Here is a 26,394-nt window from a genome sequence, read left to right on the forward strand (position 1 = left end):
AGTTCAGTTGCTCAGTCGTGTCTGACTTTTTGAGATCCCCTAGTAATCTCCTGGGCTTCCCTTATAGCTCAGTCAGTAAAGAATCTGCCTGCAATGCAGGAGACCTGGGTTCGATTCCTAGGTCGGGAAGATCCCCTGGAGAAGGAAATGGCAACCCACTCCATATTATTGCCTGGAGAATCCCATGGACAGAGGAGCCTGGCTGGCTACAGTCCATGGGGGTCGCAAGAGTCGGACACGACTTAGCGACTTTACTACTACGAGTAAATCCTTGTGCCTCCCTGGTGGCTCAGAGGTTAAAGCGTCTGCCTGCAATGCGAGAGACCTGGGTTCGATCCCTGGGTTGGGAAGGTCCCCTGGAGAAAATGCCAACCCACTCCAGTATTCTTTCCTGGAGAATCCCATGGACGGAGGAGCCAGGTGGGCTACAGTCCACGGGGTCGCAAAGAGTCGGACACGACTGAGCGACTTCACTTTCAGTAATCCCCTGCTGCTGCTGCTGCTGCTGCTGCTGCTGCTAAGTCGCTTCGCTTCAGTCGTGTCCGACTCTGTGTGACCCCATAGACGGCAGCCCATCAGGCTCCACCGTCCCTGGGATTCTCCAGGCAAGAACACTGGAGTGGGTTGCCATTTCCTTCTCCAATGCATGAAAGTGAAACGTCAAAGTGAAGTCGCTCAGTCGTGTCCGACTCTTAGCCAGCCCATGGACTGCAGCCTACCAGTCTCCTCCGTCCATGGTCTTTTCCAGGCAAGTGTACTGGAGTGGGGTGCCATTGCCTTCTCCGAGCAATCCTCTAGTACAAGCCAAACTGAGAGGCGTCTGCGCACTGGCCTTGCAGGATATACGCAAGAGAATTGGGGTGGGGCTCCGGTAACCTAGGCAACATCCCGGAAGCCGCGAGCTGAGTTAACTTGTGGCGGGCCTGACGGTTCTGGAGCTTGAAAGTTTTTAGTGGTGGTGGAGGCAGCTATCGGGAAACGACAAGGCAGGTTGCAACGATGGGGCGGAGGCGTGCAGCCGCGGCCCCACGGAGTCTTAGGAACCCGGGCTACAGGGCGGGGCGAGTGGTGGTGGCGTCTTCCTGTTCCCTGGGGTTTCAGGCGTCTGGGTTGAGGATCCTTACTACAAAATGCACCTGCGACTCCATGTGTTTTGCGAGTGCATGTGCCTGTTAGGATACTGTCTGGGTGTGTTCGTGTCTAGCGCGCTACGTGTAGGAGCATCGTGAGTGTGCGCGTGCGCTTCGCTTTCGGTCACTTCGGCATAGAGCTAGAAATTGATGTGCCGTAATGTATTTTTCAAGGAATTTCCGATCACGCAGGAGAAAGATCAACTACCCAGAGTACTTGGGGACACGGCGGATCGTTTAAGTCGAAAGGGTTTCTCAGGAGGGTCCCCCTGAATGTGTTCTGAAGAGTGAGTGAGAGTTAACCCCGTGGAAAGGGAGTGCAAGTGGGACAGGTGTTCCAAGCTGAGCATAAGGAGAGGCTGGGACTGTATGCGAAGACGAGAGCTTTGTTTTAGGATGTGTGGGAGATGTGAGAGGAGAAAAGACTGCAAGGAAAAGTCAGCCAGGCCACCCGGAGCGAGGAAAGGGCCTGAGTGCCAAGCTGAGTTGGATTCCTCTCTGCAGGGGAGAGCTGTTAAAATCTTTTGAGGCAGGAAGTGAAGTGTGGAGAGCTAAACTCTATCTGTATATCTGGGTAGGAATGATTGGAGGGATAGTGTTCGAAAAGAGGTCTTGTTTCCCTTTGATCAGTTTTCCACTAGCCAGAGTGGGTTGGCTAAATCCCATCATAATTGACCCTGCTTAAAACCTTTCAGTGTTTCTTGTATGTCTTTAGGATAGTGTTCAAATTGCTGTGGTGCTCAGGGCCATGTTCTGGCCTCTGCCTTTCTCTTTGTCCTCTTTCTAACCCTCTCAAATATTTGTTAGTCAAGTAGAACCTCTGGAACCCTTTGTAAATGCACTCCCCCGCCCCCAACCTGGAGCATTCTTTCCCCCATTTCTAACTTTTATTCATAGTTCTGCTCTCAGCTTAAACATTTTTAGGGGAGTTGGAGGAGGTGGCCTTTTCTCACTATTTACAGTAAGTTAGGTATTTCTTTGATACTGAATATCCTTCCAACATTAGCCTTTTATTGCAACTGCTCATTTTGTGGTCTGACACGCTAAGTTCTGTGAGGGTCCACAGTTATTCTACTTCCTCTGTCTCTGTTGCCTGGCTCTTGGCAGGTGCTTTCAAAATACTTGTTGGAATAATAGATGGATGATGAAGTGGGTGAGAGAATGTGTGAAAGGAAAATCCATTAGAAATAATGAGAACCTGTAAAATGCATTCATGGTAGAGATGAAGAAGAGGGGACATGAGAGAGATACTGGAGGGAAAGAATGAATAGATTCTGGTATCTGATTGGCTTTGAGACAAGAAGGTGATGCTAAGGTTTTAAACTGGAGCAACTAGTAGGATGGTAATTCTGTAGTTCAGCATTATTCAGCAACATTTACTGACCAAGCCAGTTATATATCAAGAACTAGAGATTGGTAGGGAGCTGTATATTGGCCATACTGTATTTGAGATATTTGGGAGATGTGCGCAGAAGCCAGGTTAGAAACAAGCATTAGGGGTTTGAGGAAAGGTATGACTCTGATTTGACACTCATTTTCACAGTGCATTTGTGTGCCCAGTGCACTGATAGGTTGGTGAGATCGCTGAGGGAAGATATGAACTCCCCTTTGGTGATCTAGAAAGTATGCTCTATGACAACTGACACCATATTAAACTCATTTATTATTGTGTCTCCAGTGTCCAGCCAGAGCCTGGCATATACAGACTCTCAAAAACAATTCTTGGACATAGAGAGAGGGTGTCTGATGGAAGGAAGAGAAGACTGGCATAGAACTGAGTGAAGATCCTTGATTACATAGAATGTGAGGAGGTCCTACAGAGCCCGTGAAGAAAAAGAGAAAAGAACAGGAGAGAAAGCAGGAGGAAGTGTGTCATGGAAGCTAAAAGAGGGGCAAGGTTCCAGGAGTGGGTGTCTGTAGAGATGGAAAGGGCCAGAGAAATAGGAAACCAATAGGCTAGAGAAATAGGGACCAATAATTTTAGCAACTAGGAAGCTATTAGTTTTTAGATTTTCTCCAAAGAAATGCAACCCAGATTTTCTATGCTAATTTTAATTAATTTCTATGTTAATTTTATTATTTGACTTGTTAGCCCTGTAAACCATTAGTCTATCTCTGTAGTTTCACATTTCAGCATGTGAACTACAGCTCCCTTATGATACCTGGTACCTGTAAGTGGCACAGAATCCCTTTCTTAGACCACAAAGTCTGATCCTTGGTCAATTATTGGTGATGTTCAAGAGAACACTTTTCAGCACATAAGTAGTTCCTGTGTTGTAAAAGTTTGAAGTGAACTGGAGCTTAGTAAATCCAAGTGCTGAAACAGGCTTCTCCTTCATGAAGTTGGTTGGTGAAGGGAAAGTCAGAGGTGGGACAGCAGCTTTGTTATACTGTGGTGAACTTAACCATTCACAGGCTGGATTTTAGAGTTGGCCAGTGCTTTCATTTTCTGTTGTTCGTTTTTCAGTTGCTCAGTCATGTCTGATTCTTTATGACCCCATGGACTGCAGCATGCTAGGCTTCCCTGTCCTTCACTATCTCCCAGAGTTTGCTCAAACTCATGTCCATTGAATCGATGATGCCTTCCAACCATCTCATCCTCTGTTACCCACCTTCTCCTCCTGCCCTCAATCTTTCCCAGCATCAAGGTCTTTTCCAGTGAGTTGGCTCTTCACATCAGGTGGCTAAAATATTGGAGCTTCAGCATAGTCCTTCCAGTGAATATTCAGGGTTGATTTTCTTTCAGATTGACTGGTTTGATCTCTTTGCTCAAGAGTCTTTTCCAGCACCACAGTTTGAAAGCAGCAATTCTTCAGTGCTCAGCTTTCTTTATGGTCCAACTGTTATATCCATACACGTTTATGTACATTTTCTATGCTGTATAGCAAATTATCACAAGCTTAGTGGTTTAAAACAGCACACATATATTATCTCACAGTATCCATAGCTTAGCTGGGTACTGTGATTAAAGTGTTGGAGTCTGCATTCACATTTGGAGGCTCAACTTGGGAAAAATCTGCTCTAGGCTCATTTCCTTAGGTTGGCAGATTCATTTCTCTGGGGCTGTGTGAGTTCTCAGCTTCTGACCAACTTTCTGCTGGAGGCTGCCCACAGCTCTCGGAGTTCCTTGACACATGCCTTTTTCATTGAGTGTCACAGCATGGCAGGTTGCTTCTTCAGGGCCAGCAGGAGAGATTTCTTCTGTTCTATTTTCCTAGGAGAGACACTTTTATAACATAATATAATCACAGGATGACATGTCCACATTTGCCTTATTTTGTTGGATAAAACAAGTCACAGGGGGAAAAGCAAAACAGACTGAAATAGCTAGTCACAGGTCTTGCCCAAACTCATGGGGAAGGGATTGTAGAATGGACAATTCGTTGGGGCTTCCCAGGTGGTGCAGCGGTAAAGAATCTGCCCCCTAATTCAGGAACACAGGAGACGCGGGTTCAATCCCTGGGTCAGGAGGAGGAAACGGCAACCCACTTCAGTTTTCTTGCCTGGAAAATTCCATGGACAGAGGAGCCTGGCAGGCCACAGTCCACGGGGTTGCAAAGAGTTGGATATGACTAGCGACCAAGCAGGCACACAACTCATTGGGAGTCATGTTAGAATGATCACAGCCTGCTTTGCTAGGCTAAATTGAAGTGGAAAAAAAAGGCAATAGTATATACTGTCTTAGTCCATTCAGACTGCTCTAACAAAATGTTGGCAACTGAGTAGCTTATAAATAACAGGAATTTATTTTGCATAGTTCTGGAGTCTGGGAAGTCCAAGATCAAGGTGTGAGAATGGTCATATTCTGGTGAGGGTCCTCTTCGTGATTCATAGCAAGCCCCTTCTTGCTGTATCCTCACAAGGTGTAAGGGACTAAGGATTTCTTTGGAGAACTTTTTTTTAGTTGCATAGACATTTATTAAGATACTTATTTGTTTATTTGCAGTAGGAATATTCTAGACTTTGGGACTATGCTCAAAGGTGATCCAAATATGTAATTCTGTGTATAACAAAACATATTTGAAATTTTCAAAGATAAACATGGAAATACAAGAGTAACTTATAGAAGTCTCTTTTCTAAGAGCACTAATCCCAGTCTTGAGGGCTCTGCCTCCCAAAGGCCCTACTTCCCAAAGGCCCCACCTCTTTACACCTTTAGGGGCTAGGATTCAACATATGAATCCTGGGGAAACACATCCAGACCATAGCATATACTACCTTCATTTGCCACTGTTGTTGTTTGTTACCTGAATATGGTTTCTTTGGATGTAACATTTTCTTATGCTAAAATTGTTTAACTGTTCGCTTTTATACAACTAATACTCAGGCATTTAATCTATTACTTATATTAATTTCTATATCTCTTTGCCTAAGAAAAGCTCTTATATTTAGATATGTTGTATCCAATGGTGACCATCAGAAGTCACCATTAGTGTACAATAGCTATGATAAAAAATACTCAATTTTTGATATTATATCGACAGCCTCACCATCTAAAGAAACAAGTATACGGACCCTTTGATTGCTCATAAACCTTTGTATACTTCAGATTCAGGGATGGTTTTTCAGAATTGATTCTGGTGGAATTTCAGTCTCTGAATAAATATAGTATTTTAAATAATATAACTTGAAATAAATTATTTTAAGAGTAACATAGGTTCATTGTAGAAAGCTTAGAAAATACGGAGCCAACCAGAGATAACTCAATTTTAGTAATGTTTTCTAAAAGGTACATCATTATAACTAGATCTGGTTGGGAAGATCCCCTGGAGAAGGAAATGGCAGCCCACTCCAGTATTCTTGCCTAGAAAATCCCATGGACCGCGGAGCTTGGTAGGTTACCGTCCATGGGGTCCCAAAGAGTCGGACACGACTGAGCGACTTCACTTTCACTTTTGAGTGTCAGCTCCCAGTTCTGTCCATTATTATGTGTGCCTTTGAGTAATATCTCAAAAGCCCTGCTTTTCTCGTTGGGCCAAGGGGGTTAATCATTGTTGCTGACATCATCATCATTAATCCTTAAATAGAACTCAGTATGTTCTAGGCAGGGGTTCTAAGCACCTTATGCATTTACTGCTACCGCTGCTGCTAAGTCGCTTCAGTCGTGTCCGACTCTTTGCGACCCCATAGACGGCAGCCCACCAGGCTCCCCCGTCCATGGGATTCTCCAGGCAAGAACACTGGAGTGGGTTGCCATTGCCGTCTCCAATGCATGAAAGTGAAAAGTGAAAGTGAAGTCGCTCAGTCACGTCCGACTCTTAGCGACCCCGTGGACTGCAGCTTACCAGGCTCCTTCGCCCATGGGATTTTCCAGGCAAGAGTACTGGAGTGGGGTGCCATTGCCTTCTCCTATGCATTTACAGCTAGTGGCAAAGCTGGGATGTGAACCCACACAGTCTGGTTTTATACTATACTCTTAGCTACTGAGCTCTAGTGTATCTTAGGGCACTACTCTCATTGGGTTGTGGGATTAAATGTGAATTGTTTAGCACAGTTTAGTCACTCAGTTGTGTTTGACTCAGCTTCCCTGTCTATCACCAACTCCTGGAGCTTACTCAAACTCCTGTCCATTGAGTTGGTGATATCATCCAAGCATCTCATCCTCTGTTGTCTCCTTCTTCTCCTGCCTTCAATCTTTCCCAGCATCAGGGTCTTTTCCAATGAGTCAGTTCTTTGCATCAGGTGGCCAAAGTATTGGAGTTTCAGCTTCAGCATCAGCCCTAATGAATATTCAGGACTGATTTCCTTTAGGATTGACTGGTTTGATCTCCTTGCAGTCAAGTGCTTTATTAATAATGTATGTATATTAACATCATTGAGAATATACTGTATGTGTTTCTGTATTCTAGTTTTCACACTGAACTTTCTATGTATTTCCCTACATTCTTCATAATATAATTTTAATGAGTACATAGTTCATCATATAGATTACTGACGTTTTGTGATTCCTCTTTGTTTTTGCTGAGTAAATTGAAGATCTCCGTGGCTAAAGAGTAAAATACATTAGAAACCATTTTTGAACAACTATTAGATGTTTTCCATATATTTTATAGCAGCTTTATTGAGATATGTCACATACCATAAAATTTAGCCCTTTAAAATCTACAGCTTAAGTTTTTTTAGTACATTGATAGGAGTTTTGAAACCATCACAACTAATTCCAGGACATTTTCATCCCTGCCAAAAGAAACCCCATATCCATTAGCAGTCACTCTATTTCCTTTCCCACCAGACCCTCCCAACCACCAATCTATCATATGTCTCTATGGACTTGCTTATCCTGAACATTTCATGTAAATGGAATCATATAATATGTGACCTTTGGTCATATATTGGTTTCTTTCTCTTGCATAGCCAAGTTGTAGCATGTATCAGTAGTTCATGCCTTATTATTGCTAATTGATATTAAATAGTATGGATACACAATATTTTATTTATCCCTTCTTCAGTTAGTGGATATTTGGGATGTTTCCACTTTTTGTCTATTAAGAATAATGTTGTTATATATACGTACAAGTTTTTGTGTGGACATAAGTTTTCAGTTCTTTTGGGTATGTAGCTAGGAGTTAAATTGCTGAGTCATGTGATAACTGTCTTTTAACATTTTTAGGAATTGCCAAACTATGATCCACAGTGGCTATACCATTTTACATTCCCACTAGCGATATATGGGAATTGCAGTTTCTGCATATTCTTGTCAAAACTTGTTATTTACATCTTTTGATTATAACTATCTTGGTGGGTGTGAGGTAGTAAGTATCTCATGGTTTTGATTTGTATTTAATGACTGGTGATCTTAAACATCTTTGGGCATGTTTATTGGCCATCTGTAGTATGTTCTTTGGAGAATATCTAGTCAAATCCCTTAGCCATTTTAAAATTGGATTTTTTTGTTGTTGAGTTTTGAGTTCTTTATGTATTCTGGATTAGTCGCTAAAATTGTGTCCGACTCTTTGCAACCTCAGGAACTGAAACCAGTCAGGCTCCTCTGTCTGTGGGATTTCCTGGGCAAGAATATTGGAGTGGGTTGCCATTCCCTTCTCCAGGGGATCTTCCCAGTCCACAAGTTACTCATTAGATGTATGATTTGCAAATGTTTTCTCCCATTCTTTTGGTTGTCTTTTCACTTTCTTGATTGTGTCCTTTGGAGCACAAAAGTTTTTGGTTTTGGTGGAGTCCAGTTTATTTTTTCTTTGGTTGCTTGTGTTTTTAGTGTCATTTCTGAGAAGCCATTGCTTCATCCAAGGTTTATGAAGATTTATGCTTATGTTAGGGCTTCCCTGGTGGCTCAGATGGTAAAGTGTCTACCTACAATGCGGGAGACTCGGGTTCGATCCCTGGGTTGGGAAGATCCTCTGGAGAAGGAAATGGCAACCCACTCCAGTACTCTTGCCTGGAGAATCCCATGGGCAGAGGAGCCTGGTAGGCTACAGTCTGTGGGGTCGAAAAGAGTCAGACAAGACTGAGTGACTTTACTTTCACTTTCACTTTTCATGCTTATGTTATTTTTCTAGAAATTTTATACTTTTTGCTCTTACACTTAAGTCTGTGATTCATTTTAAGTTAGTTTTTATGCTTGTTGTGAGGTAGGCAGTCTTACTTCATTCTTTTTCATATAAATATCCAGTTGTCCCAGTACTATTAATTAAAAAGATTGTTCTTTTCTCATTGAATTGATTCTTGGCACTCTTGTTGAATATAAACTGACCATAGAGTATAGTTTTGTTTAGGTCTCTTGGTTCTGTTCCATTCCATACCTTTTAAAATGACATTTATGGCTCTGACATTTACTGTGTGACCTTCATAGTCAATTAACTCTTTGTCTCTTAGTTTTCTCATCTGTAAAATGAGAAAATACTTAATGGGATTAGTGTTAGGATTAAAGGCTATGATACATGTAAACACTTTAGAATACCCCCTAGCTTAAGAAAGGAGTCAGCAGCTAATTCCATCATTGTTGCCACCACCACTGTCAGCATCATCACCATGATCACTATCACTGTGATAACACTTGATGTTTTTCTCTAACTTGTATGTGATTCATCTCCTTTGCTGGATTGTACACTCTGAAAATAGATATCGTGTTTAAAGAGTGAATTGACGGGATATATGTATATATGTAGCTAATGCACTTCTTTGTGCAGCTTTGTAAAGCAACTGTACCCCATTTTTTTTAAAAAAGTGAATGTGGTTGCTAACAGTATGGGCCAACTCTGGAGAAATACTTGCATTTAGTCATCTTTATCACAGTAGACTAAATGATTTTTTAAAAAAGAGGTCTTTAAGAAAAATATTCGAGTCTGTGTTTTAGGATTATTTGGAGTAAGGGGGTCAGCTGAAAAGTTTTGTAATTTTTCAGGTGTGTAAAGAAGTTCTGGGATAGGAGTCATGTATATGTGTTGCTTTTTAAAAATCGTGTATGTGTTCTCCAATCCTAGTGTTCAGGCAGTGTGAGTCTTTTTCTAATTTTGTATAATGTTTAGTCTAGTGCCCTTAGCATTGCTATTTTAAGAGTGGCAAGCAACTGTTGGCAATTTTCAGATTCTAGCTTAGTATCAATAATGACACCCATTTAGTATTATGTGAAAAATGTACTAGAGATGGTATCATAACTCACTCATTCTCTAAAATTTAGCCACCTTTATTTTAAGGTAAATACACATGTGTCTAGTAGTGATTTTGAGTGTTAGATGCTTCAAAACGAACCCCAGCTATCTCTTGCTCTCTTTCTCCTACATTCATATTGTTCACGTGGAACCGACATTTCGTTTATTCATTGAGAATTTGTGTAATGGGTGACAAAGCTTATGACTGTTGTTCTAAATCTCTGCTTTAGATCGTAACAGCTACATTCCTGGAGTTCTTTATTAGTCACATGTATTTAGTTTGTTATCATAGTCATCATATGATAACATAACATATATGACTTTTATCATAGTTATCAGTGTCACCATTCTAATAACTGTGAAGGGAATGAGCCAAGTCTTTTGGTAGCCTGTTCCTTTCATTATGCTTAAATATGTCTTCTGATATTTTAAAATTTATTTTCCTAGATATAATTTTCCCTCTTTGGTGATGATTAATTATTAGTTTTTCATGTATTTAAAAAAATTGATATGATTATTACTCCTAGATGTCCTTTGTCCGAGTGAACCGTTATGGTCCCCGTGGAGGAGGAAGGAAAACACTGAAAGTAAAGAAGAAGACATCTGTGAAGCAAGAATGGGATGTAAGTCTAGGAAGAATAATATGCGGTTTTCCCTGGTGGCTCAGTTGGTAAAGAGTCTGCCTGCAGTGCGGGAGACGCGGGTTCTATCCCTGGGTTGGGAAGATCCCCTGGAGAAGGAAATGGCAATCCACTCCAGTATTCTTGCCTGGAGAATTCCATGGACAGAGGAGTCTGGTGGGCTGCAGTCCATGGGGTCACAAGAGTCAGACACGACTGAATGACTCACACACATAACATTACATGGAAGGAACAGACATGATGACATCACCCTAGGCCCTCAGGATGGTTCTCTGAATGGGGTTAGCATGCAATACAGTGGACTGTGTTTCTGGGCACGTGATAGCCTAGGTCTTAGAGGGAAGAGCAAATGCCTTTGGGGAGTTTTTAAAGAATACATATGTTGAGGCTATAACTTCCACCTTCTTTGAAGAACTGAAATCTTAAAGGAGTGGGGAGTGTGTTTTTTAAAAAGTCCCCCTGCCTCCACTTTGAGAAATCACTGCTTTAAGGCAACTCTTAGCTAACTTGTATCACTGTTTTAAGGCAACTCTAGTTAGCCTGAAGTGTGAAATTTTTTGGAACATATTTTAGATTTGCCCATAGCAACCTGTGATACCGTAATCATAGGATTGATATTTTTGACGGAAAAAAGTGGGTAGTCCTTGCTCTATTATCAAATTGTTTTTTGTTCACTTCCAGAGACTGGTCAGTTTCAGTACAAAGGTTCTCATAAGATACAAGACAAGCCTCAGGTACCTGAGGCATGATCCCTGACTCCTATCCTGAGTACCATGTGGTTTTATCAAGGGGATTTTCTCTTTTGGAGCCTGGTTCTTTGATTTAGACATGAGACTTTAGGTGCCTTTACTTTCTGTTGTGGAGAGTGACTGGTCAGGGACTAGTATGCATCTTAGGGATTCTTTTGGAATTAGAATATTCTGGGTTGTAGCCAATCACTCTAGCCACATCTGCTGGGAAAACTGACAGCCTTAGAAAGTGGGAGAGATGGATTTCTCTTTGTTTAGATTGCTTTGTTGTCATCTGGTTGTAAAATAGTAGAAGGATGTGACTCTAAGGTAATGAAACTGATTTAAAAGAAAAAAATAGCATAGATAATGTAAAGCTGTCCCCTTCAGAGTGGTTACTTTGGGAAGTTCCAATTTGATATGCTGCTGTTGCTCAAAGTATAATTAAAAGCCATCATTTGAAATTACATTCAGAACCTTCCTCATTTACTTTGTATTATCTCTAGTGCTGAAAGAAACTTTGTTTTTTGAAGGTAGACTAAACTTGAAAGTAGTTATGGGTCTTTCGGGTGTGAATGGTAAATGAGAGAGGAGAGATGAACTGAATAAAACTGTTGTGATGAAAATATTGAGACGTTTTCTGAAATAGCTTGTAAATTTGATTTAAAGGCAATTTCAGAAGAAAATACTGTTGATCCTTGAACAACATGGGGTTAAGGGCACTGACCCTGCGCACAGTTGGAAATCCACATCTAATGTTACAGTTGGCTGTCCAGATCTGTGGTTCTACATCCATGGATGCAACCAAATGTGGATCTTGTAGCACTTTAGTATGTATTTATTGAAAAAAAAATCCACATTTATAAGTGGACCTGTATAGTTGAAACTCACATTGTTCACATATATACAATGGAATATTATTCAGCCATAAAAAAGGAATGAGTTTGAGTCATTTCTAGTGAGGTGGATGAACCTAGAGCCTGTTACATAGAGTGAAGTAAGAAAGAGAAAAACAAATACCGTATATTAACACATATATATAAAATCTAGAAAAATGGTACTGATGAACCCACTTGTAGGGCAGCAGTAGAGATGCAGACAGAGAATGGACTTGTGGACACAGTGGGGGAAGGAGAGGGTGGGACAAACTGAGAGAGGAGCATTGAAATATACGCATTACCACATGTAAAATAGACCGCCAGTGGGAAGTTGCTGTATGACAAAAGGAGCTCAGCCTGGTGCTCTGTGACAACCTAGAGAGGTAGGAGTGGGTGGGAGGTAGGTGGGAGGTTCAAGAGGAAGGAGACATATGTATTCCTGTGGCTGATTTATTTTGATAAATGGCAAAAACCAACAAAACATTGTAAAGCGATTATCTTCCAATTAAAAATAAAAAAAAACCCTACACTGTTCAAGAGTCAACTGTAGTTTTAAGCAATAGTAGTATTAATGAAATTATATTTTCTCCCATAAAAATAATTCTAAGCATACCACTCAGTTCAGTTCAGTTCAGTTCAGTTCAGTCGCTCAGTCATGTCCGACTCTTTGCGACCCCATGAATCGCAGCATGCCAGGCCTCCCTGTCTATCACCAACTCCCGGAGTTAACTCAAACTCATGTCAATCGAGTTGGTGATGCCATTCAACCATCTCATCTTCTGTCGTCCCCTTTTCCTCCTGCCCCCAATCCCTCCCAGCATCAGAGTCTTTTCCAATGAGTCAGCTCTTCACATGAGGTGGCCAAAGTATTGGAGTTTCAGCTTTAGCATCAGTCCTTCCAATGAACACCCAGGACTGATCTCCTTTAGGATGGACTGGTTGGACTTCTTGCAGTCCAAGGGACTCTCAAGAGTCTTCTCCAACACCATAGTTCAAAAGCAGCAATTCTTCGGTGCTCAGCTTTCTTCACAGTCAACTCTCACATCCATACATGACCACGGGAAAAATCATAGCCTTGACTAGATGGACCTTTGTTGGCAAAGTAATGTCTCTGCTTTTGAATATGCTATCTAGGTTGGTCATAACTTTCCTTCCAAGGAGTAAGCGCTTGAGTAAGCGTTTTTTAATTTCATGGCTGCAGTCACCATCTGCAGTGATTTTGGAGCCCAGAAAAACTGTGTCCACTGTTTCCCCATTTATTTGCCATGAAGTAATGGAACTGGATGCCATGATCTTCATTTTCTGAATGATGAGCTTTAAGCCAACTTTTTCACTCTCCTCTTTCACTTTCATCAAGAGGCTTTCACTATATACCTGAATTTTTATTACAGTTATTAAAAATAATTCTCATGATCTTATCATTGTACCTTGTATTTTGCTAAATCAATATAAAAGGATAATGGCTTTAGTATATAAAAGACTTGAGCTAAATATTACCTGTGGCCCAAAAGTAAGGTCTTAGAGTATATCAGAAGTTTTTCACTAGACCCAGTTCTCTATATTTCTCTTGGAATTAAAACTCTACGTTGCTTTGTTTCCTGCCTTACCAAACACAATGACTGAAGTCATTTTGGAAAGGGCCAGATTGTGGGGCTGCTACTTGGAGCTGTGCAGGCCGTGCACTGCACAATGCCAAGGGGCACTGTTTGCATGGCCTTTGATGGAGCCTCCTGAAATTGTGCAGTGTGCAAGCCTTGCCATGTTGTTTTGTTGCCTTTTTACCTGAATGACTGCTTTCATATTTTATGAAGTTATGTTGTTCATTTGCTAAATTGTGTCTGACTCTTTGCCACCCCATGGACTGCAGCATGCCAGGCCTCTCTGTCCTTTCATAACTTATGAAGTTACACAGTACCCTCAAAATTCATCTCTTGTTATGATAGGATCTATGCTGAAAGTGTTGGCATGTACACAAATTGAACCTCTCTTGAACACACTTTATCTTTTAGGAATCTTTAGTGTTGCCTCGTTCAATGGAATATAGTTTGAAAACTATAACTTTAGTTAAGCTAACCCATTTTGAATTACATTCTACCCTGTTTTATTTTTCGTTTTAATATGGTGTATGCCTGCTTGTTGAATTTAGTGCTTAATTTCTATGAAACACTTAATAGTCTGTTATTTTCTTTAAGACAACTAAAAGTAATCCAAGTTAATCTCTAAGTTGAGAATTTAATTCTCAAAGACTCTTTGGTCTCAGGACTTTGAATCTGTTTTCAGCCATTAAAATCCAGCATGTAGTACTATTTTGTAAGAAACCTTTCGCTTTTTAAGGAAAGTTCATCTTTTTTTTTTTTTTGCAGAACACTGTGACTGATCTGACAGTTCATCGGGCAACTCCTGAAGATCTGGTAAGTTTACTATGGAAAGTTAAGTCATTTGTTCAGTGTCTTACTTGATACTTGGTTTTTAACCCACAGAATAGAAAGCATCTTACAAGTTGTTCAGTTATTTTTAATCTTACTTATGTCTATATAAAATCAAAAAGTGTATGTCCTTGGCTTCCTTATTTTATGAATAATAATTAGCATGTATTAGAATTTCATTAGATAGGTTCAGTTTACACTTTATATCTCTCTAAGTCCAATATTGTCCTGTCCACATTTATCGTCTTTTCCTATCTGTAGATATACAAACATTATTCACCATTACTTCCACATGCAAACATACATAATAATTTATTCCTTGAATGTGCCATGTATATCTCCACATTTGAGCCCCAGGTCATGCTATTCTATTTATTTGGTATGGGTTCCCTACTTTCTTCTCCTTCTGTTCAAATCTTACTTTGCTTCTTTATCTTAGTTCAGGTTTTACTTTAAAAAAGTTTCTACTATAGATTTGTTTTTTTTTTTTTTTTTTTTTTTTATGACATTTCACATGTTTCAATGACATTCTCCCAAATCTTCCCACCCTCTCCCACAGAGTCCATAAGACTGTTCTATACATCAGTGTCTCTTTTGCTGTCTCGTACACAGGGTTATCATTACCATCTTTCTAAATTCCATATACATGCGTTAGTATACTGTATTTATGTTTTTCCTTCTGGCTTACTTCACTCTGTATAATAGTCTCCAGTTTCATCCACCTCATTAGAACTGATTCAAATGTATTCTTTTTAATGGCTGAGTAATACTCCATTGTGTATATGTACCACAGCTTTCTTATCCATTCATCTGCTGATGGACATCTATGTTGCTTCCATGTCCTGGCTATTATAAACAGTGCTGCGATGAACATTGGGGTACACGTGTCTCTTTCCCTTCTGGTTTCCTCAGTGTGTATGCCCAGCAGTGGGATTGCTGGATCATAAGGCAGGTCTATTTCCAGTTTTTTAAGGAATCTCCACACTGTTCTCCATAGTGGCTGTACTAATTTGCATTCCCACCAACAGTGTAAGAGGGTTCCCTTTTCTCCACACCCTCTCCAGCATTTATTATTTGTAGACTTTTGGATCGCAGCCATTCTGACTGGTGTGAAATGGTACCTCATAGTGGTTTTGATTTGCATTTCTCTGATAAAGAGTGATGTTGAACATCTTTTCAAGTGTTTGTTAGCCATCTGTATGTCTTCTTTGGAGAAATGTCTATTTAGATCTTTGGCCCATTTTTTGATTGGGTCATTTATTTTTCTGGAGTTGAGCTGTAGGAGTTGCTTGTATATTTTTGAGATTAGTTGTTTGTCGGTTGCTTCATTTGCTATTATTTTCTCCCATTCTGAAGGCTGTCTTTTCACCTTGCTAATAGTTTCCTTTGATGTGCAGAAGCTTTTAAGTTTAATTAGGTCCCATTTGTTTATTTTTGCTTTTATTTCCAATATTCTGGGAGGTGGGTCATAGAGGATCCTGCTGTGATGTATGTCAGAGAGTGTTTTGCCTATGTTCTCCTCTAGGAGTTTTATAGTTTCTGGTCTTATGTTGAGATCTTTAATCCATTTTGAGTTTATTTTTGTATATGGTGTTAGAAAGTGTTCTAGTTTCATTCTTTTACAAGTGGTTGACCAGATTTCCCAGCACCACTTGTTAAAGAGATTGTCTTTAATCCACTGTATATTCTTGCCTCCTTTGTCAAAGATAAGGTGTCCATATGTGCGTGGATTTATCTCTGGGCTTTCTATTTTGTTCCATTGATCTATATTTCTGTCTTTGTGCCAGTACCATACTGTCTTGATAACTGTGGCTTTGTAGTAGAGCCTGAAGTCAGGTAGGTTGATTCCTCCAGTTCCATTTTTCTTTCTCAAGATCGCTTTGGCTATTCGAGGTTTTTTGTATTTCCATACAAATTGTGAAATTATTTGTTCTAGCTCTGTGAAGAATACTGTTGGTAGCTTGATAGGGATTGCATTGAATCTATAAATTGCTTTGGGTAGTATACTCATTTTCACTATATTGATTCTTCCAATCCATGAACATGGTATATTTCTCCATCTATTAGTGTCCTCTTTGATTTCTTTCACCAGTGTTTTATAGTTTTCTATATATAGGTCTTTAGTTTCTTTAGGTAGATATATTCCTAAGTATTTTATTCTCTTCGTTGCAATGGTGAATGGAATTGTTTCCTTAATTTCTCTTTCTGTTTTCTCATTATTAGTGTATAGGAATGCAAGGGATTTCTGTGTGTTGATTTTATATCCTGCAACTTTACTATAATCATTGATTAGTTCTAGTAATTTTCTGGTGGAGTCTTTAGGGTTTTCTATGTAGAGGGTCATGTCATCTGCAAATAGTGAGAGTTTTATTTCTTCTTTTCCAATTTGGATTCCTTTTATTTCTTTTTCTGCTCTGATTGCTGTAGCCAAAACTTCCAAAACTATGTTGAATAGTAATGGTGAAAGTGGGCACCCTTGTTTTGTTCCTGACTTTAGAGGAAATGCTTTCAATTTTTCACCATTGAGGATAATGTTTGCTGTGGGTTTGTCATATATAGCTTTTATTATGTTGAGGTATGTTCCTTCTATTCCTGCTTTCTGGAGAGTTTTTATCATAAATGGGTGTTGAATTTTGTCAAAGGCTTTCTCTGCATCTATTGAGATAATCATATGGTTTTTGTTTTTCAATTTGTTAATGTGGTGTATTACATTGATTGATTTGCGGATATTGAAGAATCCTTGCATCCCTGGGATAAAGCCCACTTGGTCATGGTGTATGATCTTTTTAATGTGTTGTTGGATTCTGATTGCTAGAATTTTGTTTAGGATTTTTGCATCTATGTTCATCAGTGATATTGGCCTATAGTTTTCTTTTTTTGTGGCATCTTTGTCAGGTTTTGGTATTAGGGTGATGGTGGCCTCATAGAATGAGTTTGGAAGTTTACCTTCCTCTGCAATTTTCTGGAAGAGTTTGAGCAGGATAGGTGTTAGCTCTTCTCTAAATTTTTGGTAGAATTCAGCTGTGAAGCCGTCTGGACCTGGGCTTTTGTTTGCTGGAAGATTTTTGATTTCAGTTTCAATTTCCATGCTTGTGATGGGTCTGTTAAGGTTTTCTATTTCTTCCTGGTCGAGTTTTGGAAAGTTGTACTTTTCTAAGAATTTGTCCATTTCTTCCTCGTTGTCCATTTTATTGGCATATAATTGTTGATAATAGTCTCTTATGATCCTTTGTATTTCTATGTTGTCTGTTGTGATCTCTCCACTGTCATTTCTAATTTTATTGATTTGATTTTTCTCCCTTTGTTTCTTGATGAGTCTGGCTAATGGTTTGTCAATTTTATTTATCCTTTCAAAGAACCAGCTTTTGGCTTTGTTGATTTTTGCTGTGGTCTCTTTTGTTTCTTTTGCATTTATTTCTGCTCTAATTTTTAAGATTTCTTTCCTTCTACTAACCCTGGGGTTCTTCATTTCTTCCTTTTCTAGTTGTTTGAGGTGTAGAGTTAGGTTATTTATTTGACTTTTTTCTTGTTTCTTGAGGTGTGCCTGTATTGCTATGAACTTTCCCCTTAGGACTGCTTTTACTGTGTCCCACAGGTTTTGGGTTGTTGTGTTTTCATTTTCATTCGTTTCTATGCAAATTTTGATTTCTTTTTTGATTTCTTCTGTGATTTGTTTGTTATTCAGCAGCGTGTTGTTCAGCCTCCATATGTTGGAATTTTTAATAGTTTTTCTCCTGTAATTGAGATCTAATCTTACTGCATTGTGGTCAGAAAAGATGCTTGGAATGATTTCTATTTTTTTGAATTTACCAAGGCTAGCTTTATGGCCCAGGATGTGATCTATCCTGGAGAAGGTTCCATGTGCGCTTGAGAAAAAGGTGAAATTCATTGTTTTGGGATGAAATGTCCTATAGATATCAATTAGGTCTAACTGGTCTATTGTATCGTTTAAAGTTTGTGTTTCCTTATTAATTTTCTGTTTAGTTGATCTATCCATAGGTGTGAGTGGGGTATTAAAGTCTCCCACTATTATTGTGTTATTGTTAATTTCTCCTTTCATACTTGTTAGCATTTGTCTTACATACTGCGGTGCTCCCATGTTGGGTGCATATATATTTATAATTGTTATATCTTCTTCTTGGATTGATCCTTTGATCATTATGTAGTGACCTTCTTTGTCTCTTTTCACAGCCTTTGTTTTAAAGTCTATTTTATCTGATATGAGTATTGCTACTCCTGCTTTCTTTTGGTCCCTATTTGCATGGAAAATCTTTTTCCAGCCCTTCACTTTCAGTCTGTATGTGTCCCCTGTTTTGAGGTGGGTCTCCTGTAGACAACATATGTAGGGGTCTTGTTTTTGTATCCATTCAGCCAGTCTTTGTCTTTTGGTTGGGGCATTCAACCCATTTACGTTTAAGGTAATTACTGATAAGTATGATCCCGTTGCCATTTACTTTATTGTTTGGGGTTCGAATTTATACACCATTTTTGTGTTTCCTGTCTAGAGAATATCCTTTAGTATTTGTTGTAGAGCTGGTTTGGTGGTGCAGAATTCTCTCAGCTTTTGCTTATCTGAGAAGCTTTTGATTTCTCCTTCATACTTGAATGAAATCCTTGCTGGGTACAATAATCTGGGCTGTAGGTTATTTTCTTTCATCATTTTAAGTATGTCTTGCCATTCCCTCCTGGCTTGAAGAGTTTCTATTGAAAGATCAGCTGTTATCCTTATGGGAATTCCCTTGTGTGTTATTTGTTGTTTTTCCCTTGCTGCTTTTAATATTTGTTCTTTGTGTTTGATCTTTGTTAATTTGAGTAATATGTGTCTTGGGGTGTTTCGCCTTGGGTTTATCCTGTTTGGGATTCTCTGGGTTTCTTGGACTTGGGTGATTATTTCCTTCCCCAGTTTAGGGAAGTTTTCCACTATTATCTCCTCAAGTATTTTCTCATGGTCTTTCTTTTTGTCTTCTTCTTCTGGAACCCCTATGATTCAAATGTTGTAGCGTTTAATATTGTCCTGGAGGTCTCTGAGATTGTCCTCATTTCTTTTAATTCGTTTTTCTTTTATTCTCTCTGATTCATTTATTTCTACCATTCTATCTTCTAATTCACTAATCCTATCTTCTGCCTCTGTTATTCTACTATTTGTTGCCTCCAGAGTGTTTTTAATTTCATTTATTGCATTATTCATTGTATATTGACTCTTTTTTATTTCTTCTAGGTCCTTGTTAAACCTTTCTTGCATCTTCTCAATCCTTGTCTCCAAGCTATTTATCTGTGATTCCATTTTAATTTCTAGATTTTGGATCAATTTCACTATCATTATTCGGAATTCTTTATCAGGTAGATTCCCTATCTCTTCCTCTTTTGTTTGGTTTGGTGGGCATTTATCCTGTTCCTTTATCTGCTGGCTATTCCTCTGTCTCTTCATCTTGTTTAAATTGCTGAGTATGGGGTGTCCTTTCTGTATTCTGGCAGTTTGTGGAGTTCTCTTTATTGTGGCTATTCCTCACTGTGTGTGGGTTTGTACAGGTGGCTTGTCAAGGTTTCCTGGTTAGGGAAGCTTGTGTCAGTGTTCTGATGGGTGGAACTGTATTTCTTCTCTTTGTTCAGTCGCGCTGTGGGGAGGGAGGGAGGGATGCTGCAAGCAAATAACACTGGCGTGCGCTCGCAGTGCCTCAGCCACACTGGGTCTGCCCCCGCTCACTGCGCGTGTAGCCTCCCTGCCCACACTGCTCGGGCTCTAGGTTGTTCCGCCGGGAACAATCCAAGGCTGGCCCTGGGTTGCATGTACCTCCCAGGTCCAAGCCGCTCAGGTTCAGGCACTCGGATAGTCCTCAGAGGCGCAGACTCAGTTGGGCCTGAGTATTGTGTTTGGGTCCGAGCAGCTCAAGTGATGAGGTGTTTGGCGAGCGCCAATGCTGCGACTTATCGCCTCCCTGCCACTCGGTTATCTGGGCGCAAAACCGGCGCACCTTCTTAGGCAGATGTTAACCGTCCAGACCCCCAAGAAGTTTTAGTTAGCAAAGAAGCCTGCTTACAGTTTTATAGATAATGTCTCTCTGGGGCTGTGATTGCCCCCTTCCGGCTCTGGCTGCCTATCACCGGAGGGGGAAGGTCTGCAGCCGGCTATCTCTGTTCAATTCTTTGTTCCGTGCACGGGCCTGGCGGTCTTAGGTTGGGGCTGGCTTTTCGCGTAGTAGATATCCCACAGTCTGGTTTGTTAGCCCAAATTATTTCGCTCAGATAGTGCTCAGGGTATTCAGGCCAGATTCTTACTCTAAGCGATGCAGCCCGCGCTGCGCCTCCCTGCCCAGCCCCCGCTTGTTAATGGCGCCTGCAGGCGTCTGCGCTGCTTCTCCACTGGGGGAGTTACCATAGGACTCGCAATCTTCGAGTTTTAATTGTTTATTTATTTTTTCTTCCTGTTACGTTGCCCTCTGTGCTTCCAAAGCTCGGCACAGATTCGGCAGTGAGAAGGTTTCCTGGTGTTTGGAAACTTCTCTCTTTTTAAGACTCCCTTCCCGGGACGGAGCTCCGTCCCTCCCTCTTTTGTCTCTTTTTTTGTCTTTTATATTTTTTCCTACCTCCTTTCGAAGAGTTGGATTGCTTTTCTGGGTGCCTGATGTCCTCTGCCGGCATTCAGAAGTTGTTTTGTGGAATTTACTCGACGTTTAAATGCTCTTTGATGAATTTGTGGGGGAGAAAGTGTTCTCCCTGTCCTACTCCTCCGCCATCTTGGCTCCTCCTCCAGATTTGTTATTTTTTAAACAGCTTTATTCAGATGTAATTCACATAACATAAAATCTGCTCTTTTAAAGTGTATGATTCATTGCTTTTTAGCATATTCACAGAGTGATGCAACCATCATCACTTTCTAATGTTGTAATATTTTCATCACTCCCTCCCCAAAGTAACCCTTCACCCATTAATAGTGACTTTCTGAGCCATGCACCTCCAATCCCTGGCAACAATTAATCTGTTTTGTCTATGGATTTGCCTATTCTGGGTATTTCATATGCATGCAGTATAGTATGTTTCCCTTTGTATCTGGCTTCTTTCTTTTAGCGTGATATTTTCAAGTTTCATCTATATTATAGCATGTATCAGTACTTTGTTCCTTCTTATTGCAAAATACCATTTCATTTATGGACATACCAGGTTTTATTTATCATCAGTCGTTGGACATTTGTGTTGTTTTCATTTTGTTTTTGACTGTTATAAATAATGCTGCTGTGAATATGCATGTACTAGTTTTTGTGTGAACATGTACTTGTAGTCTCTTGAGTGTATACCTGAAAGTAGAATTCTGAGTCATATAATATTTCTATATTTAACTTTCTGAGGAAGTGCCAAACTATTTTCCAGAGTGGCTGTCCTGTTTACATTCTCATTAGCATGTATGGAGGTTCCATTTGTTCCACATCCCTTGCTGATATTTGTCATTATCGTCTTTGTGGTTTTAGTTCACCTAGAGGGTATACAGTGGAATCTCATTGTGGTTTCAGTTTGCATTTCCCTAATGACTGATGATGTTGAGTATCCTTTATATATACTTATTGACCATTTGTAGTATCTTCTGTGGAGAAATGCCTGTTCAAATCCCTTAGCTATTTAAAAATTGCCAGAGGAAATATGTGACAACTATGACTGGGCTTAGTGAAGAGAGGGACATAAAATATAAAATAAAAGTAAAATTGGATTATTTGTGTTTTTATTGAGTAATAGTTCTTTATATATTCTTGGTATTTCTTATCAGATATATGATTTGCAAATGTTTTCTTCCATTCTGTTGGTTGTGTTTTTACTTTCTTGATGGTATCCTTTGAAACATAAAAGTTGTAAATTTTATGAAGTCCAGTTTATCTATTTTTTTAGTCACTTGTATGTTTAGGGTCATATCTAAGAAATCGTTGTCTAGCCATGGTTCACAGATATTTACTTCTGTTCTTTTGTTTAGGAGTTTTAAAGTTTTAGCTCTTACGTTTCATCCATTTTGAGTTAATTTTTGTATAAGGTGTGAGGTAGGAGTCCAGCTTCATTCTTTTGCAAATGGATATCCAGTTGTCTAAGCACCTTTTATTACAAAGACTATTCTTTTCACACTGAATTGTCTTGGCACCCTTGTTGAAAGTCAGTTGTCTATAAATATGAGGGTTTATTTTGGATTCAAATTTATATTCCATAGATCTCTGTGTATCCTTATGCTAGTGCCATACTCTCTTTGAGTTTTGTAGCAAGTTTGACGTCTTACTCTTTGAAGCTGCCCAACAGTTACTTTCACCTCTGAAGCGTTGTACTTACTAGCTACATAAGACATTGAGTATATGCCATCTAATGCATGGTGTTTATGTCCAATCTCTCTGGGCATATTATTAATGTTTTTGATGCATAAAGGCCATATCTTATATGTCTTTGTGGGCCTAGGAATCTTAATCATAGTAGGTACTCATTAAATGTTTGTTGAGGATAATAATGATGCCCAACTGACTTAAAATTCTGTATTATGAAAAATTTCAAACTCATGTGAAAGTAGAGACAAAAATAAAAAGAACTACCATATACTGTTCACCTAGATATAATAGTTTTGAAAATTTTGCCATAGTTGTTTCATTTATCATACCCTTTACTTCTTCACTGAAGCGTTTTAAAGCAAAGCCCAGAGGACATGTTATTTTGTCTACTAGCTTGTTTTATTATTTTATTTTTTGGCCACACCCCGTGGCTTGAGGGATCTAAGTTCCCGACCAGGGATTGAACCTGGGCCACAGCAGTGAAAGCCTGGAATCCGACCCACCAGGCCACCAGGGATTCTCTGGGTCTACTAGTTTTAGATACTTCTTTTTTAAAAAATCATTTTTGAAAATTTAGGAGTTGGTGAAAATTTTTATTGTGAATATAAGTTCTTTGCTCCTGAAACATTCTTTCATATATTTTTCTTCTATATAGATCCGTCGTCATGAAATACACAAATCAAAGAATCGAGCATTGGTCCACTGGGAGCTCCAAGAAAAAGCTTTGAAGAGGAGATGGAAGAAGCAGAAACCGGAAATTTCTAATCTTGAGAAGAGGAGATTGTCTATCATGAAGGAGGTAATGATAAACTCATTATCCATAGAATTAGAAAACGAGGAAGAGGAAAGTAGGTGTCTCTCTTTCCCCTCATATCTATTGACGTTGGAGAGACTTTAATCATTATCATGTCCTTATACAGTGGTCTCCCTGGAGAAGGGAATGGCAACCCACTCCAGTATTCTTGCCTGGAAAATCCCATGGACAAAGGATCCTGGCAGGTTATAGTCCATGGGGTCACAAAGAGTTGGGCATGATTTAATAACTGAGCATACACACAGGCACACAATGATGTATAGGTGGTCTTTGGATAAAGGAGCAGAGTGAGGATTACAGTCTGATTTTATAGTTTAAATTCCTGCTCTATAGCTTACTAGCTATATATTTGAAAGAATGTTTCAGGAACAAAGAACTTATAGTCACAGTCAAAATTTTCTTACTAGCTCACATGGTCAGTAGCCGTGTGACCTTAAATTACTGACTTCTCAGCCTGAATTTCCTTATTTTAAACTGGAATAACACTACTTGCCTGATTGTATTATTATGAGATTTCAGTGATAAAATACTAATAAAGTGATTAGTATGGTCCTTGGCACATAATTAGTGCTATATATATATTTAGGCTGCTCTAATTGTTTTTCTCGGTTCAACAGCCATGCTGTTAAATTATTTTGCAAAAAAAAAAATGTGTGCTTGTCAGTTGCTTTTATTTGGTTTAATCTTTTGCCAGATGTAGGGTGTTTGAATAAGTAATCAGAGTGTGTAGGAATAAGCAATATGAAAAATAAGAAGAAACTACAGAAGAAAAACCTTTTTATTTGGGCTGAAATCATTGTAAAAGAAATGCCCTTTTTCTTCTTGTTCAGTGTTGGAGCTTATGACACTTGTCTGTCTGGGTGACCTACTGTAGCTTCAAGTCACATTCTATCTTTTGAGGAATTTGTTAGGCTTCCTAGTGAAATATGAACTTCTTGACTTTCTATAACATGAGAAGAATTATATCTCCTAAATAAATGTTTGCACAAGCTTGTAAAAAGAACAATGGATTGAGAGAGAATGATTCTGTAGAGGTATGTATCTTTTGGTGATCTTAGATAAGTCACGTGCTTTTAAATATTATGTGGTAATTCTCCGTGAAAGAGCTAAGAACACAGATCTGGCCAGGGAAAAGGGTGACTTTGAGTCACCCAAAAGTCACTTTGAGGTGACTCTGGGCTTTTGTTTCCCCTCCCTAGTGATCCCTGCTCACGTCCCGAATCTCTTATACCTGGTAGTTGTGGTAGAATTAGGGGTGGAGGAGGAGTGGTCAGAGAGGGTGTGTGAAGTTTCTTTGCCTTCTCTCTGTAATGCTGCTTCCTCATATTCTCATGTAATGTTTCTCAACCCTGATTCTAATTTCCATTAAAAAAAAATTCCCATTCAAAAAACAGTATCTGGATCCAGAAACACTTACACTCGGATAGTCTGGTTCAGTGGATCTGGGATGTGGCCCTTCTTAGGTATTTTGTAGACTTTTGCTATGTAATTTTTAATATTTCGCTAGGGCTGAGAACCTCTGCTATTAGTGGGATTTAGACATTTCCATTTAACAACATATTTTGGAGGTTTTGCTGTGTTAGTATCTAGAAATCTACCTTTTCTTTTTGTTGGCGAGGTTGTATATGGATGTACCACAATGTATCTATCTAGTGCTTTATTGGTGGACATTTGGGATGTGTGTTAGAGGATGGTACAGCATCTGGGGAAAAAAGGCCCCGGGATATAGCGGTTTAAACAAAATAGAAATCTGTTCCTCTCATATGGAACAACTCAGAGGTACATGGTAGTTGGTAGCGAGCTCTCCAGTCCTTTATTACAGGGCATTCATGTCTGACTGCAGAGCGGTTGCTCCTGCTTCCTTGAGCTGTTTCCCAGGCAGCAGGAAGAGGGTAAGATAGTACATGCTGCTCCTTTTATGGATCACCCAGAAGCTCTGGCTTCTCTCCATTTTCCAAAACTTCATCAAGTGACCATTCTCACCTATGAGGGTGGTTGGGAAATTAGCTGTGTACCTGGCTAACTTGAGAGTTTCCCTGTTAAGGAGAAAATGGAAAGAAAGGATATTGATGGATAAGTGTGTCACCCACAGATTATTTCCTGCCTTGTCATGGAAATAATGTAGTGAATATCCTTGAGTATGTTTTTGAGTACATGTGTAAATATATTTGGGGCTTCCCAGGTGGCTCTAGTGGGAAAGAACTCACCTGCCAATACAGGAGACATAAGAGATGTGGGTTTGATCCCTGGGTCAGGAAGATCCCCTGGAGGAGGGCCTGGCAACCCACTCCAGTATTCTTGCCTGGAGAATCCCATGGACAGAGGAGCCTCGTAGGCTACTATGAGACCATAGGCTCTCATAGAGTTGGACACGACTGAAGCGACTTAGCCTTGCATGCATGCATAAATAGATTTGTAGGATAAATTCTTGAAAGTGGAATTGCTGAGTCAAAGGATACATACATCTGTTATTTCAATGTTGCTGTATTATGTCTAATAAGGGATGTCAGGGGATCAACTGAAGAGGCCTCCTAGGGCATATCCACCTGGGCGTTATCACGATGTGTTAGAGCTACCAGCACCCATCCCCAAGAAGCTGGGCTCCTAGATCAACCTAAATTAAGAGAAAAGCTCTTTGACCAGCGTAATCTTAGATTTCATTTGCTGTATGATACACCCATGCTGTGGGAATCAAGCAAGCAAGGGTCCAAACCCAAATCAGAGACAGCAAGGCTTTGATAAGGATTTTAATCATCCCAACAATATAGTAACTAACTTATAGTCTCCTTAAATTTTCCCAGTGCTGTCTGGTTTTTATTATCAGAGAACAAAACTGTTAGCATGAGAAGTTTCACATACTGTTTTTTAAGGGACTTTTAT

At 39.7% G+C, this 26,394-nt stretch overlaps 1 protein-coding gene across 5 annotated transcripts in view; it reads left to right on the forward strand.

The window, feature by feature from the left end:
• Window positions 1–904: 904 nt before the first annotated feature.
• SPICE1 (spindle and centriole associated protein 1) overlaps window positions 905–26,394 on the forward strand; it is a 64,309-nt gene continuing 38,819 nt past the window's right edge. For all 5 annotated transcript variants that reach the window (XM_086406200.1, XM_086406207.1, XM_086406227.1 and 2 more), the window contains exons 1-4: window positions 905–986; window positions 10,264–10,359; window positions 14,347–14,394; window positions 23,356–23,499. In XM_086406200.1, coding sequence (XP_086262326.1) covers window positions 10,264–10,359; window positions 14,347–14,394; window positions 23,356–23,499 — 288 coding nt within the window. In that variant the 5' untranslated portion in view covers window positions 905–986. The remainder of the gene's footprint in view (window positions 987–10,263; window positions 10,360–14,346; window positions 14,395–23,355; window positions 23,500–26,394) is intronic.

The sequence above is a fragment of the Bos grunniens genome, chromosome 1 (genome assembly GCF_055505025.1).
Source record: "Bos grunniens cultivar Pamir isolate PY7600 chromosome 1, Bosgru_T2T1.0, whole genome shotgun sequence".
Taxonomy (NCBI): Eukaryota; Metazoa; Chordata; class Mammalia; order Artiodactyla; family Bovidae; genus Bos; species Bos grunniens.